The 12,452-nt window shown below is 45.0% G+C and overlaps 1 protein-coding gene across 7 annotated transcripts in view; it reads right to left on the reverse strand.

Annotated features, from left to right (window-relative positions):
* Window positions 1-4,827: 4,827 nt before the first annotated feature.
* RREB1 (ras responsive element binding protein 1) overlaps window positions 4,828-12,452 on the reverse strand; it is a 121,959-nt gene continuing 114,334 nt past the window's right edge. For 6 of the 7 annotated variants that reach the window (XM_050971399.1, XM_050971400.1, XM_050971402.1 and 3 more), the window contains 2 exons: window positions 10,771-11,514; window positions 4,828-8,616 (listed from right to left, as the gene is read on the reverse strand). In XM_050971399.1, coding sequence (XP_050827356.1) covers window positions 8,111-8,616; window positions 10,771-11,514 — 1,250 coding nt within the window. In that variant the 3' untranslated portion in view covers window positions 4,828-8,110. The remainder of the gene's footprint in view (window positions 8,617-10,770; window positions 11,515-12,452) is intronic. The other variant, XM_050971405.1, reaches the window with a different exon arrangement.

Below are 12,452 nucleotides of genomic sequence, written 5' to 3' on the forward strand. Positions count from 1 at the left end.
CCCACAGCGGCGCTGGCCTCACCGCATTAACCTCTGCCTCCGAGATTGTGAAAACAGATCCGGCCTTTGGTGATGAAAAGCCTTTTCTCCAGCAGATTCCTCTTATTTACAGCCTCCCATTAACTGATGTTCGTAAACTGCTTCACAACCCTCTGCTGAAAGGCTCTAGAGAAGTTCAAGTGCTTTCACAACAGCCTATTCCAAACACCATCGCCCAGAGTTTCCTCATACACTCCTGGCAGTTTTCCCTGCCAAACAAGGGACAGATCTGGCACAGGAGAAATAAACAAGCACAGCAAAGGAGAAAGCTATTTTCAGTTCCTACTAGTTGGGAGGATTGCTACAACATTTTCTACTGCATTACGCAGTGAGGTTGTGTGAGCCAGAAAAGTCTTCCTATTTTACTACTGTTTAATATATGAAAAACTCCTGCTTCCTTTTTGTGAGGATTTTTTAATAGTATTCTGAGAAGGGTCTTGAGAAATGAAAGTAGGCAATACTAGAATTTTTGAAAAGCCTCAACGGTGCTTCTCAACTCCATTTAGTTTCACTTATTCAGGGTGATTTCAGACACATCTCAGAATGAAGGCATCAGAGCCCTTACCTGGCAATACTCTGGACGTTTACATCTCCCCAGAGAGTTTGGTCAAGCTTATCATGTGTCAGGCAGCCCATTGACAGTGGCACATGTGTGCAGGTTACACATCACTTACCTGAGGTGACACTCGCATACCACAACAGCGAGGTAGATGCTCCTGTATCTTTTGGGATCCATTCTGTGCAGTGACAGCACAGAATGCAGCAGTCTGTCTTCACTGCTGCCTTTGAGCAGGCCAGCTGCCCTCTGCCTCTCCACCCTTTTTCTCACCGCTACTAACTGACTCCTTTTTAAAAAAAGAATACTTCTGGAAAAACAGCCTCACAAACATCTTTTTACAGTACAGTACTTGATGTTGCACACAAACAGCTGTCCCCTCGCCCACAGCCCAACCGTCGCCCCTCCCCTTGTTTTAAATAGACCTCCCTGCCCAGGTGAAACCACTGATGAGGCCTGGCAGCCCACAGAGATGGTGCTCTTGCAGCTTCTGCACCTTTTGTAGTGGTGCAGCTGGTGACAAATCCTAAAACCACCAAATAATTCTGTGCCAGAGCACTCCTCCCTGTGCTGTTCTCCCCTTGTCCCTTCCCTTCCCCTCCTGTCCTCTGAGATTTCCTGAGAAATACATGCACACCACTGGACAAGCGAGTCCCTGACTTGTCACAGGGCCAAGGACACACACCATCTGTGTCTGACACCAACTCATCCTGTGGGAGAAACACCTTGGGCTTACTTGGCATAAATCATCCTTTCAGGACTGGTGAGAAAAGTTTAAATCACCTAAAAATGCATCCCCTGAAAGTGCATTGCAAAACCACAATCCTCAGCTGAGGGGACAAGGAAGGACACCATGGAGGCTGTGTTGAGAAAGGCCAAAAGGTCTGAATTTGCTGAGTGCAAGACCCTGCACCTGCAGGAGATGCTTTATGCTCTGGCAGGGGCTCCACGAACAAGCCACTATTCCTGTTAATGTTCTTACTCCAAAACCAGAGGAACAGACTGACCATACATACTCTTAGCAGGGCTAACAGTAAATAAATGCCAGCAGGAACCCAGCTGTGCTGTACCTCCTGTCATTTTAGGGTTGTTTCCAGTTTTTCTAATCCTGTGATCCAGCATGGCACTAATTGCCCAAGACTAGGGAAATCCTCTGATCTGCCAGCAAATCTGCAGGTACTGGCATCACCAATTTCCAGACAGGGACAACAGTATGCTCCTGGATGTTTGTTTCCCCCATTCCCTGATCGTGCACATGAGGGCATGGACAAGGAGGGTAGCTCCAGTGTGGGGCTGGTGGCCAAACCCAGGAACTCCAGAGCACAGCCAGGACTCCAGGGATCACTGTAGTGATGTGGTGCTTCCAGCCTGAAGAGCACACATAGCCAGGCGACCCATCACGTCCCCAGCTCAGACACCACCCAACCTAGGGTGCAGATGTGTATGCAGATCAAACCATCCCACTAACAGGTTAGACCTTTCCTCATACACACTCTTCCCCCTTGCCAACCTCAGACCATTTTTCATGGAACATTCAGCTCCTCCCTGACATGAATCTAAGTCAATTCCTTTATTTTTTAAGCAGATTGGAGCCCAAATCCCAGTATCTCCCTCACGGCTCCTTTGGCTGTTGCAGTGTGGGTGCAGCCTCTCCCCTGCACATTAATTACTGCCAAGGAAGGGGATGAAAGGGAGCAAATACTTTAATGCAGCTCCAGCTCCTCCTCAGCTGCAGGGCTCAGCTGACCCATGACATCCAAAGATGCTGGTGCCTTGTACAGGTTTTACTCACTTCCCTTCCTGATGCTGGCTACTCCAGTACTCAGGTTTTGGGAAGTCCTGGTGGGGCCCCTTTTTTCAGTCTGGCAGTCAACAGATGTCCCAACTGAACAATCCAATTTCTCCATCCTTTTCCTTTTTTGCTTTGCTAGAGTGGGTGATGAAAAATGGTGTCTCTTTGACATACAGAAAGTGCTGGTTATTCTGTGCTGGGGTCTTGAGCCTCCCTCTGCAGATAATCCTGAACTTCAGGGTTTCCAACAGTGACATTTTCAATCCCATCATAACCACAGAAATGCTGAAAGAAAATGGCATGTATGATTCCCCAGACTGAAGACTTGTGAAGAAGGAAAGGTTTCAAGTAAACTTTTGCCCCTTGCTTCCTTTGCTAGTTGAATTGTGACTCATTTTGTTTGAGAAAGGCTTTTTCCAACAGAACAGGCCAAAACACTGTTAAGTGTCAACAGCAAATCATTTCTCATTGCACTCACTTTCTGAAGATCTTGGTGTAGGTGTACAGCCCTCCCATCTCACAAATGCTGGCTACTTTGAGACAGCTGCATAATGCAAAGCAAGTAACTTTATTCCTTTCTTTTTACTTGTTTGCATTTCAGTAGCAGGAAAAAAAAACCAACCAAAAAAAAAAAAAAAAAACCCTCCAAAAAACAAACCCACTCCAACCAGGCTCCACATTCTATTTTGGGGCAGTTTTCACCCAATCCTGCTATTTCCTGCTCATCCCCACACCTTCACACTCCAAACTGCAGCAAAGCCCCACTTTCCTGGTGCCCCTTGCTGCCAAGGCATCCCTGTGGTGGCAGAGGACTTGGGTCTTCACCAAACTTTAATGCTCTGGGCCAGCATGTGGCCTCCACGCCTGAAGCACAGCAGTGCTTCCAAGAGGGGCTGTGCCATTGTCCATGTCAGGAATTAAGTTCAGCTTCACCCTTGCCAAGGTGGGAAAAAAAGCTTTAGGGAATGAGGTGAGGAAGCAGCAAGTTGGAGGAGGCACTTGGAGATGCCACCACCACCTCCCCACCTCTGCTAACCTGGTGTTTCAGGCCAGCTCCAGGTGTCACTGCCATGGGTGCTAGTGTGGGAAGGAGGGGAGGCAGGAAGAGGGAAAGGGAAATGCCAGCAAGGAGCACAGTTCAGCTGGTCTGCAGGTTGTTACCCTGTCCAAGGCAGGAAGAGCAGGGGAATTCCCAACTTGGCAATAGTCACTGTCAAACTGAGGTAGAAGGAGACAAGGGCTGCAATTACACCCTTCCATGGCCAAGAAGCAAGAACCAAGAACCGAGTGCTTTCTAAGTAATCTGTTTTGTAAGTTATTAATCACCATCACTTCCAAGCCACATAAACTCATCCCATTTGATTTTACACCTCCCGACAGGTCCCCGGGCCACTTGGATGCAAGCTTCCCATCAGTCTCACGAGAGGAGAGACGATTCAGGTCAGTGGGTGGGAGAGGGAAAAGTATTTTCTGCAGGTTTCCTCCCTTAGAAATGATGTTTCCACCCCATGAGCTTTCCCAGAGAGCCTTCAGAGCTCCACTTCATCAGATATCCTTGGTTTGGGGCTGAGCTGGCTGACTGCTTCTGTTGTAACCTGTCCCTCCCTGGGGGTGAGGGACCAAGGTCCTCAGCAGACCAAGTGCTGTGAGGCATTTTGACCTCCATGGGGAAGGTGCAGGAGGCTTGAGGGAGGAAAGCAGCAGAGTTCAGCCCTCAAGTCTGTGTCTGTCTCTCATCCTGAACCTGGTTCACTTCTCTGCCAGAAAGCACCACCGCAGCAGGACTTAGGAAGACGTGGATGCTTTGCTTCACTGCAATTCCCTGGCCTCGAGAGCTGGATGCACAACTCAGATGATTCTTTGGTTCACTGTCCTGTGAAATGGGTTTTATTTATAGGAAGGCATGTAAAATGCAGCTAAGGCAGCTCTGACAAGCTAAAACAAAGGATTTGTCTGTTTTTGACACATGCAAGTGGCTTGAATACATCCTGAAGAGTCTGCAGCCATAAACATTTATGCAAGAACGAAACTATGGTAGCAGAAACCTACTTCATTTATAAAAAAGTGACTGGTACAGATGCTGAGAGGATGCTCACCTATGTGACCATGGGGCTACCATTAATTGAAGAAGAATCCTGACCCTGCCTATGCAGGAAAATCAGCATTTTCTGCTGTCTTCAGTTGCTGTGTTGAGGAACTGTACCGGGAGACAAGCAGCATTTCAAAGGGGCCTGGCTACCAGAAAATGGTGATCAAAATGAACACAAGTTTCAGAGGGCTGCAATCATGTCCAGCTGAAATTCAGATCAACCAAAGGAAGAGAAACAGTGATCCATTGGCACAGACAAACTCCGGCTTGCATGTTGTCCTCCAGCAGAGCTAAGGCAGAGAATAAGTCACCACAACCCCACAAGAAGAGCCACGCCCATTTAATAACCTATAATTTTTAAATATAACATTTTATTGCTTAGATGGTTTGATACAGAACAAGTTTTACTTTTTATTTTGAATTTGGAAGTACTGTACAACTGAAAAAAAGAGGAATAAAAGTACCAAAACTATGTGTGATTCTCTGTTCATGTGGCATAAACCAGTCTTGTACACAATTCGTAGCAGCAGTTTAAGTTCCCTTTAGAAAAATATGAATTCTACACATTTATTACTGTTTCCTGCATGGGATGAAATCACTAGGATTAAACTTCCTTCGTGGAGAGAGAAGAGAGAGAAAGGAGACATACAGAGAGGAAAGAGAAGATGAATCATTCTGAAAATGGAATCAGACTGTCATATAGCCCCCTAAAGTTATTTCACAACAGCCTCAAACAAGGTTCTCTCTTTTTTATTTCTTTTTCCTTTATTTTTTTTGCGCTTTCACAGTCAAGTGCTTAATGTAGTGATTGAATTATCTCCATGTTAAGTCCATTGCAACTCAGGCAAAAGAATTTTAGAAGATCTTTTTTTTTGTTTTCTTTTTGTTTTGTTTTTTGTTTTTTTTTTTTGTTTTGTTTTTTGTAAAAGCCCTGAGAGAGGAAAAAAAATAAAAAGATTCAAACGAAAATCGTATAGAGACAAATTAGCTGAACATGCAAACTAAAGCCTAAGATTCACCCATAGTTTAAACACATTATAAATTTCACAGTTTAATATTGGGGGAGGAAGGGAAACGAAAAAAACCCCAACAACAGCAACAGTTCTCAGTCAAACTCAACTAATAAAAATGTCAATAAAATGTGGCAAGACCTTATACTCTACTAGGATATAGATAAAGGCTAAATAAAGCTTTAAATCAATAGTGATTATTGCTAGCAGATGTCCCGGCAGGCTGCTGGGAATTAATTACTTGCTACATTGTTCTGCAGCATATAGTTTAGTAATGGCTTCTCCCCCACAGTATTGCGCAGTTTAGTGTGGAGAGTTGCAAAAAAAAAAAAAAACCAAACAAAAAAACCAACCAAACAAAACAACAGCCCCAAAATAAACAAAAAATTACAAAAACCAAAAAATACCCAAAATAATAATAATAATTATTATTATAATTATAATAGTAATAACAATTTAAGGGATGCGTGAACTGGTTTTAATTAAGTAGAATGCACCTGGGTAGAGTTTCAAATGAATCATTGGTTGTGATTGACTTATCTATATCTGTCGTTAGCTTCGTTTCTGAATTGGTTCAAACATCCCTATTTAAAATAAAAAAAAAAAACAACAAAAAAAAAAACACAAAAAAAACAATAGAAATCACATATACCTCAACCATTTTTTCTTATTCTATTTGCAAGAATATTACTCAAGAACGTTTCTCTTCCTTTGAATTCTGGACAGTGAGATTTCAGTCTCCAGAAATTTTTCAGAGAATTTTTAATATATAGATATATATAGATATATATATATTATATAATATAGACTGGGTCCGAGGCCCACTTCCTCCATGTCTGGTGAGAGCAGGAAAAGCGATTCTGTGGTGGGAAGGAGGGAGGGTCACAGTGCGGGCTGGGCTGGGGGGCTGCAGTGGTGGAATAGCACAGTGAGGCTCCGGCAATGCTATTATGGCTCTGTCTGTCCCAGAGGTCATGACTGAAGGACAATTAACAAACAACAATAACGACAACAACGACAAGAACAACAAAAATGCTGGGCACTCCTAAAAATGCGCAGCTACAGTAGGATACATTTCGTTTAACCCCTTCAATATTGGTGGCTGGAGTGTCTGTCACCTGTTGCCGGCAACAGGAGCCATATGGAGAAATTCCAGCTGCCAGCATTAAAGGGGTTAAATTACTGATATGAAATTTAGACACACACCTCAAGTCTTCAAGCATCAACCCCAAAATCTCAGGAAGAATTTATTTCTTTTTTTTTTCTTTTAAATTAATTTTATTTATTTTTAACATGTCGTATATCTGTAGTTTTATTACCAGTAGTATTTTCTTGCTCTTAGAACACGACAGAAGCAAGACGAGGGTAAGGCTCACATTTCTCTCTTGCTTTCCACTGGAAGACGGAATAACTTTGCTCTGTGAGTGACCGTCACCGAGGTGAGGGCAGCGAGGTCACTGCGGCACTGGCGGTGCCCCCCTCCCGCAGCCGGGCCCCGCGGCCCTGCTGTCACCCCCGCACCCGCCGCGAGGGACGGAGGGAGGGAGGGAAGGAGACGTGCCCCCACTCGGGCACGGTACCTCGGTACCTCGCTGGCCCACGCCGGACGTTCCGGTCGGAGGAAGGGGTTCATGTAAAGTACAGTAGAAGAGCTGCAACAACAACAGGAGGAGGAGGAGGAGGAGGAGCTGGTGAAAGCTGATGAGTCAAGAACACTCCGAGACGGGATCCAAGCTGCGCTACGCATCTCCGTGGGCAAATATTGCCCATTGGCTTCTGCTGACTGCAGAGACAAGCGAACTGATGGATTTATAAAATAATAATAAAATAATAATAATAATAATATATTGAAGCAAATCAAACATATGTAACAGCGGGTGCATAATTTCCATAGGTTACGTTGCTATGTAACTCTTCTCTGTATACACGCTCAGTCCGTGACGGCCAGAAAAAACCCCTAGGATTTAGAAGACTACTTCTAATGCTGAAACAAGTGGAAACAAGCATGAGGTTGAAATTAATTTGTGTTTCCTGCTTTTGGCTTGAACCACTTTGAACACCTTCAACTGCCACGTTGTTCATGCCTGGAACAGGCTTAATGCTCCACCATGTGGCAAATGCAAGAACATCTACTGAGAAAAAAAACAATAAATCAACATCTCCTCTGCATCTCCTCTGACTATTTCATTTGAAATTCACATCAGTTTTCTTCCAGTTATTGGCTATGGTATCCAAGGGCCTCCCACCCCACTGCCCCATTTCCAGCTCAGAGAACAAACACAGCGACTATCACAGATATACAAGAACAAGCTCACGCACACCAATACAAAAGGTAACATTAATGCTTAAATGAAAAAGGGTCCTCTCCAAATAATTCTTTAAAATATTAAAATCATTTTTGAAAAAAATCTATAATACCAAAAGATCTAATAAAGTAGTAAGGCACTCAAATCAGTATATACTGTAGTCTCTTGCATTATTATACTGAAAGGCATATGGCACCACGTCCAGTCTGCCATACTCTTCCCCGTAGCTGTAAGGTTGCTCTTCCAAAACCAGACTCCAGAAACCTTGCTCTGCTGGTTTCAGCTTGCCTGCTGAGACGGGTCCAACCTCCTAGCAAATCATTCCACCCCCAAGAGCTGAGGCGCGCTGTCGGCAGGGGCCAGGATGTGATTCATGGGAGACGGAGCGTTGTGCATCTCCAGCAAGTCTTGGATGAAACCTGAGGGCCTCTCGTGCTCGGAGCTGCCCCGCGGTTCCTGGTCTTCCTCCGTGTGTTTCTGCGTGCTCTTGGTGGGCTCGGCGAGGCAGGCGCCGCTCCTCTCCTCTCCGCAGGGGGAGTCCGTGACCATGCCGGCCAGGGGCTCGCTCCGGCTCCCCGCCAGGGACGAGTGGCTACCGACGCCCCCCGCGGAGTCGCACTCGCTTTCGGAGATGGGGTTGGCGCCGCTGTGGCTGGACTCGTTCTCACTGTCTTCTCCGCACCGCGACTGCGTCTCCTCCTTGTCGCTCTCCTTCCCGTGGTTTCGGGCATTTTTGACTTTCTGGTGGATGCGCTGGTGACGGACCAGGCTGTGCTTCAGAGTGAAGGTCCGTTCGCAGGTTTGACACTTGTAAGGTCGCTCACCTGGAAGAGAATGACAACACAAAGTCAGCTGTGAGGTCACACACATGCCTCCCTCTTGTTTCAAGCAGCATGAAATACTTTGCACTTTGGAAATTCAGTACCTACATCAAACATCACATTTATGCAGATTTGTTGCTTCTGTACTAGCAAACTAGCTGATGGAGTGCAAGCCTGAGTACAGGTAAATGCCCACGGCACAAATGGAGCACTGAACTAAGTGTCTACAAGCTTGGCAAGGCCCTGCACTGAGGAGGGAGGAAGACGGTAAGCACCAGGTGCTCACTAGCATCCTGCCTAATTTTTTCAGCAACTTTTCTGGAAAAAGTTTACAGCTGATCTCTGGAACACAAAAGCCTTTATGAAATCAGCCCAGCACGTGGGTTCCCTGCTGCAGGTCAGCCCAAGACACATGTGGAGAGAAAGAATACTTTCCTCAACAGGAACTCTTTGGAAAACAAAGTAACCACAGCCCCACAGACAAAATTCTCCCAAAATACAAGGCCCGCACACTGCCCCAAGGTACTGTCTGCCCTGAAGTAACAAAGGTCCCATCCCAACCTGTCCTCCCTTTCCAACTGTGCCTTTTAAAGACTTTTCAGTGCTGCAGTTCCATCAAGAAACCATCTTTCACCAATGAGCATCAAAATGAGACACATGGCAGACAGGCGTTTCTTGCACACTTCAATGTGTCCCAAATGTTCCTCTTCTGAGTCAACAAATCCCAAAACCTTACTGGTATCTTTAAAAAACTTCACACATTAAAACTGAAGTATAAGGAATGTGCAACCTGACAGTATTTTGTCAATATATACTTTTGAACAAGTGGGAAGGAGACAAGGAGAAGAGTCAACCCACAGCATCAGTACAAAATCCTCAGTTGAAAATACATTGATCTGACAGTGAGGGTAGGTCATAGTTACATTTATGAATTTGAAGAAAACACTGTGCCAGTTCCTGTTCCACACCTATTCTATGTTAAAAGATCCTTCAAGTGTCAAATAAGAAAGACAAACAGGAAAAAAGCATACTGACAAGGCCCACAATAACCCAGCAGGCAATGAAAACAATTAAAACTGAGAGTATGGAAATGTCCATGGGCACCCATTGTTGGGGGATAAAGCTCAGTACTTTAGACATCAGCATGTCCCTGAAGCTTCTGCACTTGCACAAAAATAGGCACTAGAATGGGACCTGTCGCATTTCACTTGTGGCTCAGTGGCAGAAGAAAACAGGTCAGTTTTGCATTCAATAGGTGAATATTTATGATTTAGAAGGGTTGAAGTTATTCAGGCATTACTCTTTGGTGTAGTTTTCTAGAAATCACTGTCAATTACAGCACAAATATTTTGTCAATGGCAAAGATCTTGTCTTCAGCAGAGAGAACCTTCAAAAGACACAAAATGTCAAAATGGACCAGTTTTCCCACGTCAGTGCGGCTTGCTGGCAGGTAAAATACATAATTAATAAGGATGAATGATTAATTCACCTTTGAGATGGTTCGTGCCTTCATCTCATTTGCAAGGCACTGCTGCAATCTGCCCATCACAAAAAGCAATCCCACTGCCCAGTCAAGTCACTAGCAAGTGATTCACTACCTGTGTTCCACCTCTCCTGCCCAAGTGCCCACTGGATCTCTGCCTTCCACCCAAGCAGCAGGTCACACACATCATCAGCATGTTACCCATATTAGGCTCAGATCATCAGACAAAACCAAACTCTTTCTCTCTCTCTCTCTCTCTCTTTCTCTCTATAAACTTTGAGGTTTATAACTTCAGAGGTGAAGTCTCATGATACAGTTTCTCCACTGCTGGTCAAAATATTGGGAAGAAGTAAAGCCACACACACATGGCAAGAAGGGAGTCAGAAGCTGCCCAGGGATCTCCACACTTGCCCTCACCTCTGAATTCTGCAAGCAGTCATGGGGAAAACAGTTTGGGAGTTGAAAATAAAGCAGTGACTGCAATTCTTGCTCCCTCCATAGGCTTTTTATGCAGCATGGGGGACTGGGGCAGAGAAGACACCTTGCAGATACCTTTAGAACTAAAAGCAGTGTCTCCAACCTCAAGTGCCAGCAGCAACTGAGCAGCTCCAGAGCAGACACCTCAGTCTGATGGGGCACCTCATGGTCTGTTCTGCCCTCAATCCTCCTCTTACCTGTATGAGACCGCATATGTCGCGTCAGATCTTGCAGAGACCAGAAACGCTTGTTGCACACAGTACAGACTTTCTTTCTTTTGTCTGCTTTTGCAGTACTCTTAGCCCCATCAGTCTTTGGTTTGTCATCACTGCTCTTCTCAGTGGACTTTCTCTCTGTGCCTTCCCCCTCAGAGATGCTTTCGCTCTCTTCATTCTCCTTTCCTGTTGCCTCAAAGTCCACAGGAGACTCCACTACCTTCAAGTCCAACGGAGACTCTTCCTGCTCAAGACCAGAGTCATGCATCGAGGGAGCTCCTGCATCATCCTGAATGCTTTTGCTTTCATCCTCACTGCTCCTTTCATCCTTTCTGTCCTCACGAATGTGGGCCTTTTTGTGACGGCTAAGAGTGCCAGCAAACTTGAAGGTTTTGCCACAAATGTCACAGGCATGTTTCCTTTCAGTCTGAGAACTGCTGCCTGCACTCTGGTCACTCTCTGCCAGCTTGAAGTCCATTAATTTGCTGGCAAAATTGAGGTCAAGACTTTTGTTACTTACAGAATCTTCCTCAGGGCCCTCTTCATATCCATCCACTTTTTCTTCAGCATCCTCTTCTGCCAGAAGGGAATCGGCCTTCTGCTCCTCCTTGGGGCCATGCTCACTCTCTGGTAGCTCTGTCATTTCCTCTGACTGCTCCTTCTCGCCACAGCTCAGGTTCAAGGCTTTGTTTCCTGTAGCTAGTGTCTCTGCATCCGCCTGGCTCTCTGCAAGGAAACACAGAGAAACTTTCAGTGGGATTCCCAACTACCAGCAGCTGCACATGGACCCAGGAGCATCACTTCTGATCAAGCATCTCAACATCTTTTTCTCTTGTCTGTGACCTAGGCCAGCAACTTACAGCTGAAAAGAGATTAAAATACCACAGAACCCAATTAACAAGATGATACAAACTCTTCCATAAAATGCTTTCTTCAAAACAGACTCATAATCTCAGCAGCTTCCTGCAATAATTTTTAATACAATCACTTTTAACCAGAGAACACAATATGCTGAGACACCAAAGAAGAGCCGAGGCCACTGTCACAAATAGACCATTCCAGAGACCCACGGATGTACTACTAATAAACTTGTGTATGAAAAACATGGACACAGATTGAAATAATATACAACCCGCATATTTATCAAATTAATTTTTGTGTAGCAAGAAATGTCTTTCCAAGGAAATGTAAAGAGGCCTCATGCAACCAGCTGGTACAATTAAATGAGAATACTTAGTGCAGACAGCAACACAAAAGTTGGCTTAAAAAATTTGGTATACACCTTGAAAGTGGAAGATGTGGAAGTTTGTCCACACCTGAGTCTCTGATATGCCACTTGGAATCAAAACATAAAGCTAAGGGACAGTAACAGGCTTTGCTGTTTCAAAGTTACCTCACAAGAAGACAAAAATGACCTAAGATGTGGTCCTTCATGGTATCCTCTGCTTACTTACCTGTCTGCAGCATTAATGCTGCTGAAAATGTAATGCATGTCCAAAAAACTGAAACAGGTAAGGTGTTAAGGAGAACAGAGGGCTGGAGCTGTACTCCTTCCAAGCTCCACACAAACAGAGTATTAGTAAATAGGAAATAAGCTGGTCTGGCTCTGGAGGCCAAAGCTGCTGCTGATGTAACAGCATCCCCAGTGCCACTTCCCAGGAATT

The sequence above is a fragment of the Serinus canaria genome, chromosome 2 (assembly GCF_022539315.1).
Source record: "Serinus canaria isolate serCan28SL12 chromosome 2, serCan2020, whole genome shotgun sequence".
Taxonomy (NCBI): Eukaryota; Metazoa; Chordata; class Aves; order Passeriformes; family Fringillidae; genus Serinus; species Serinus canaria.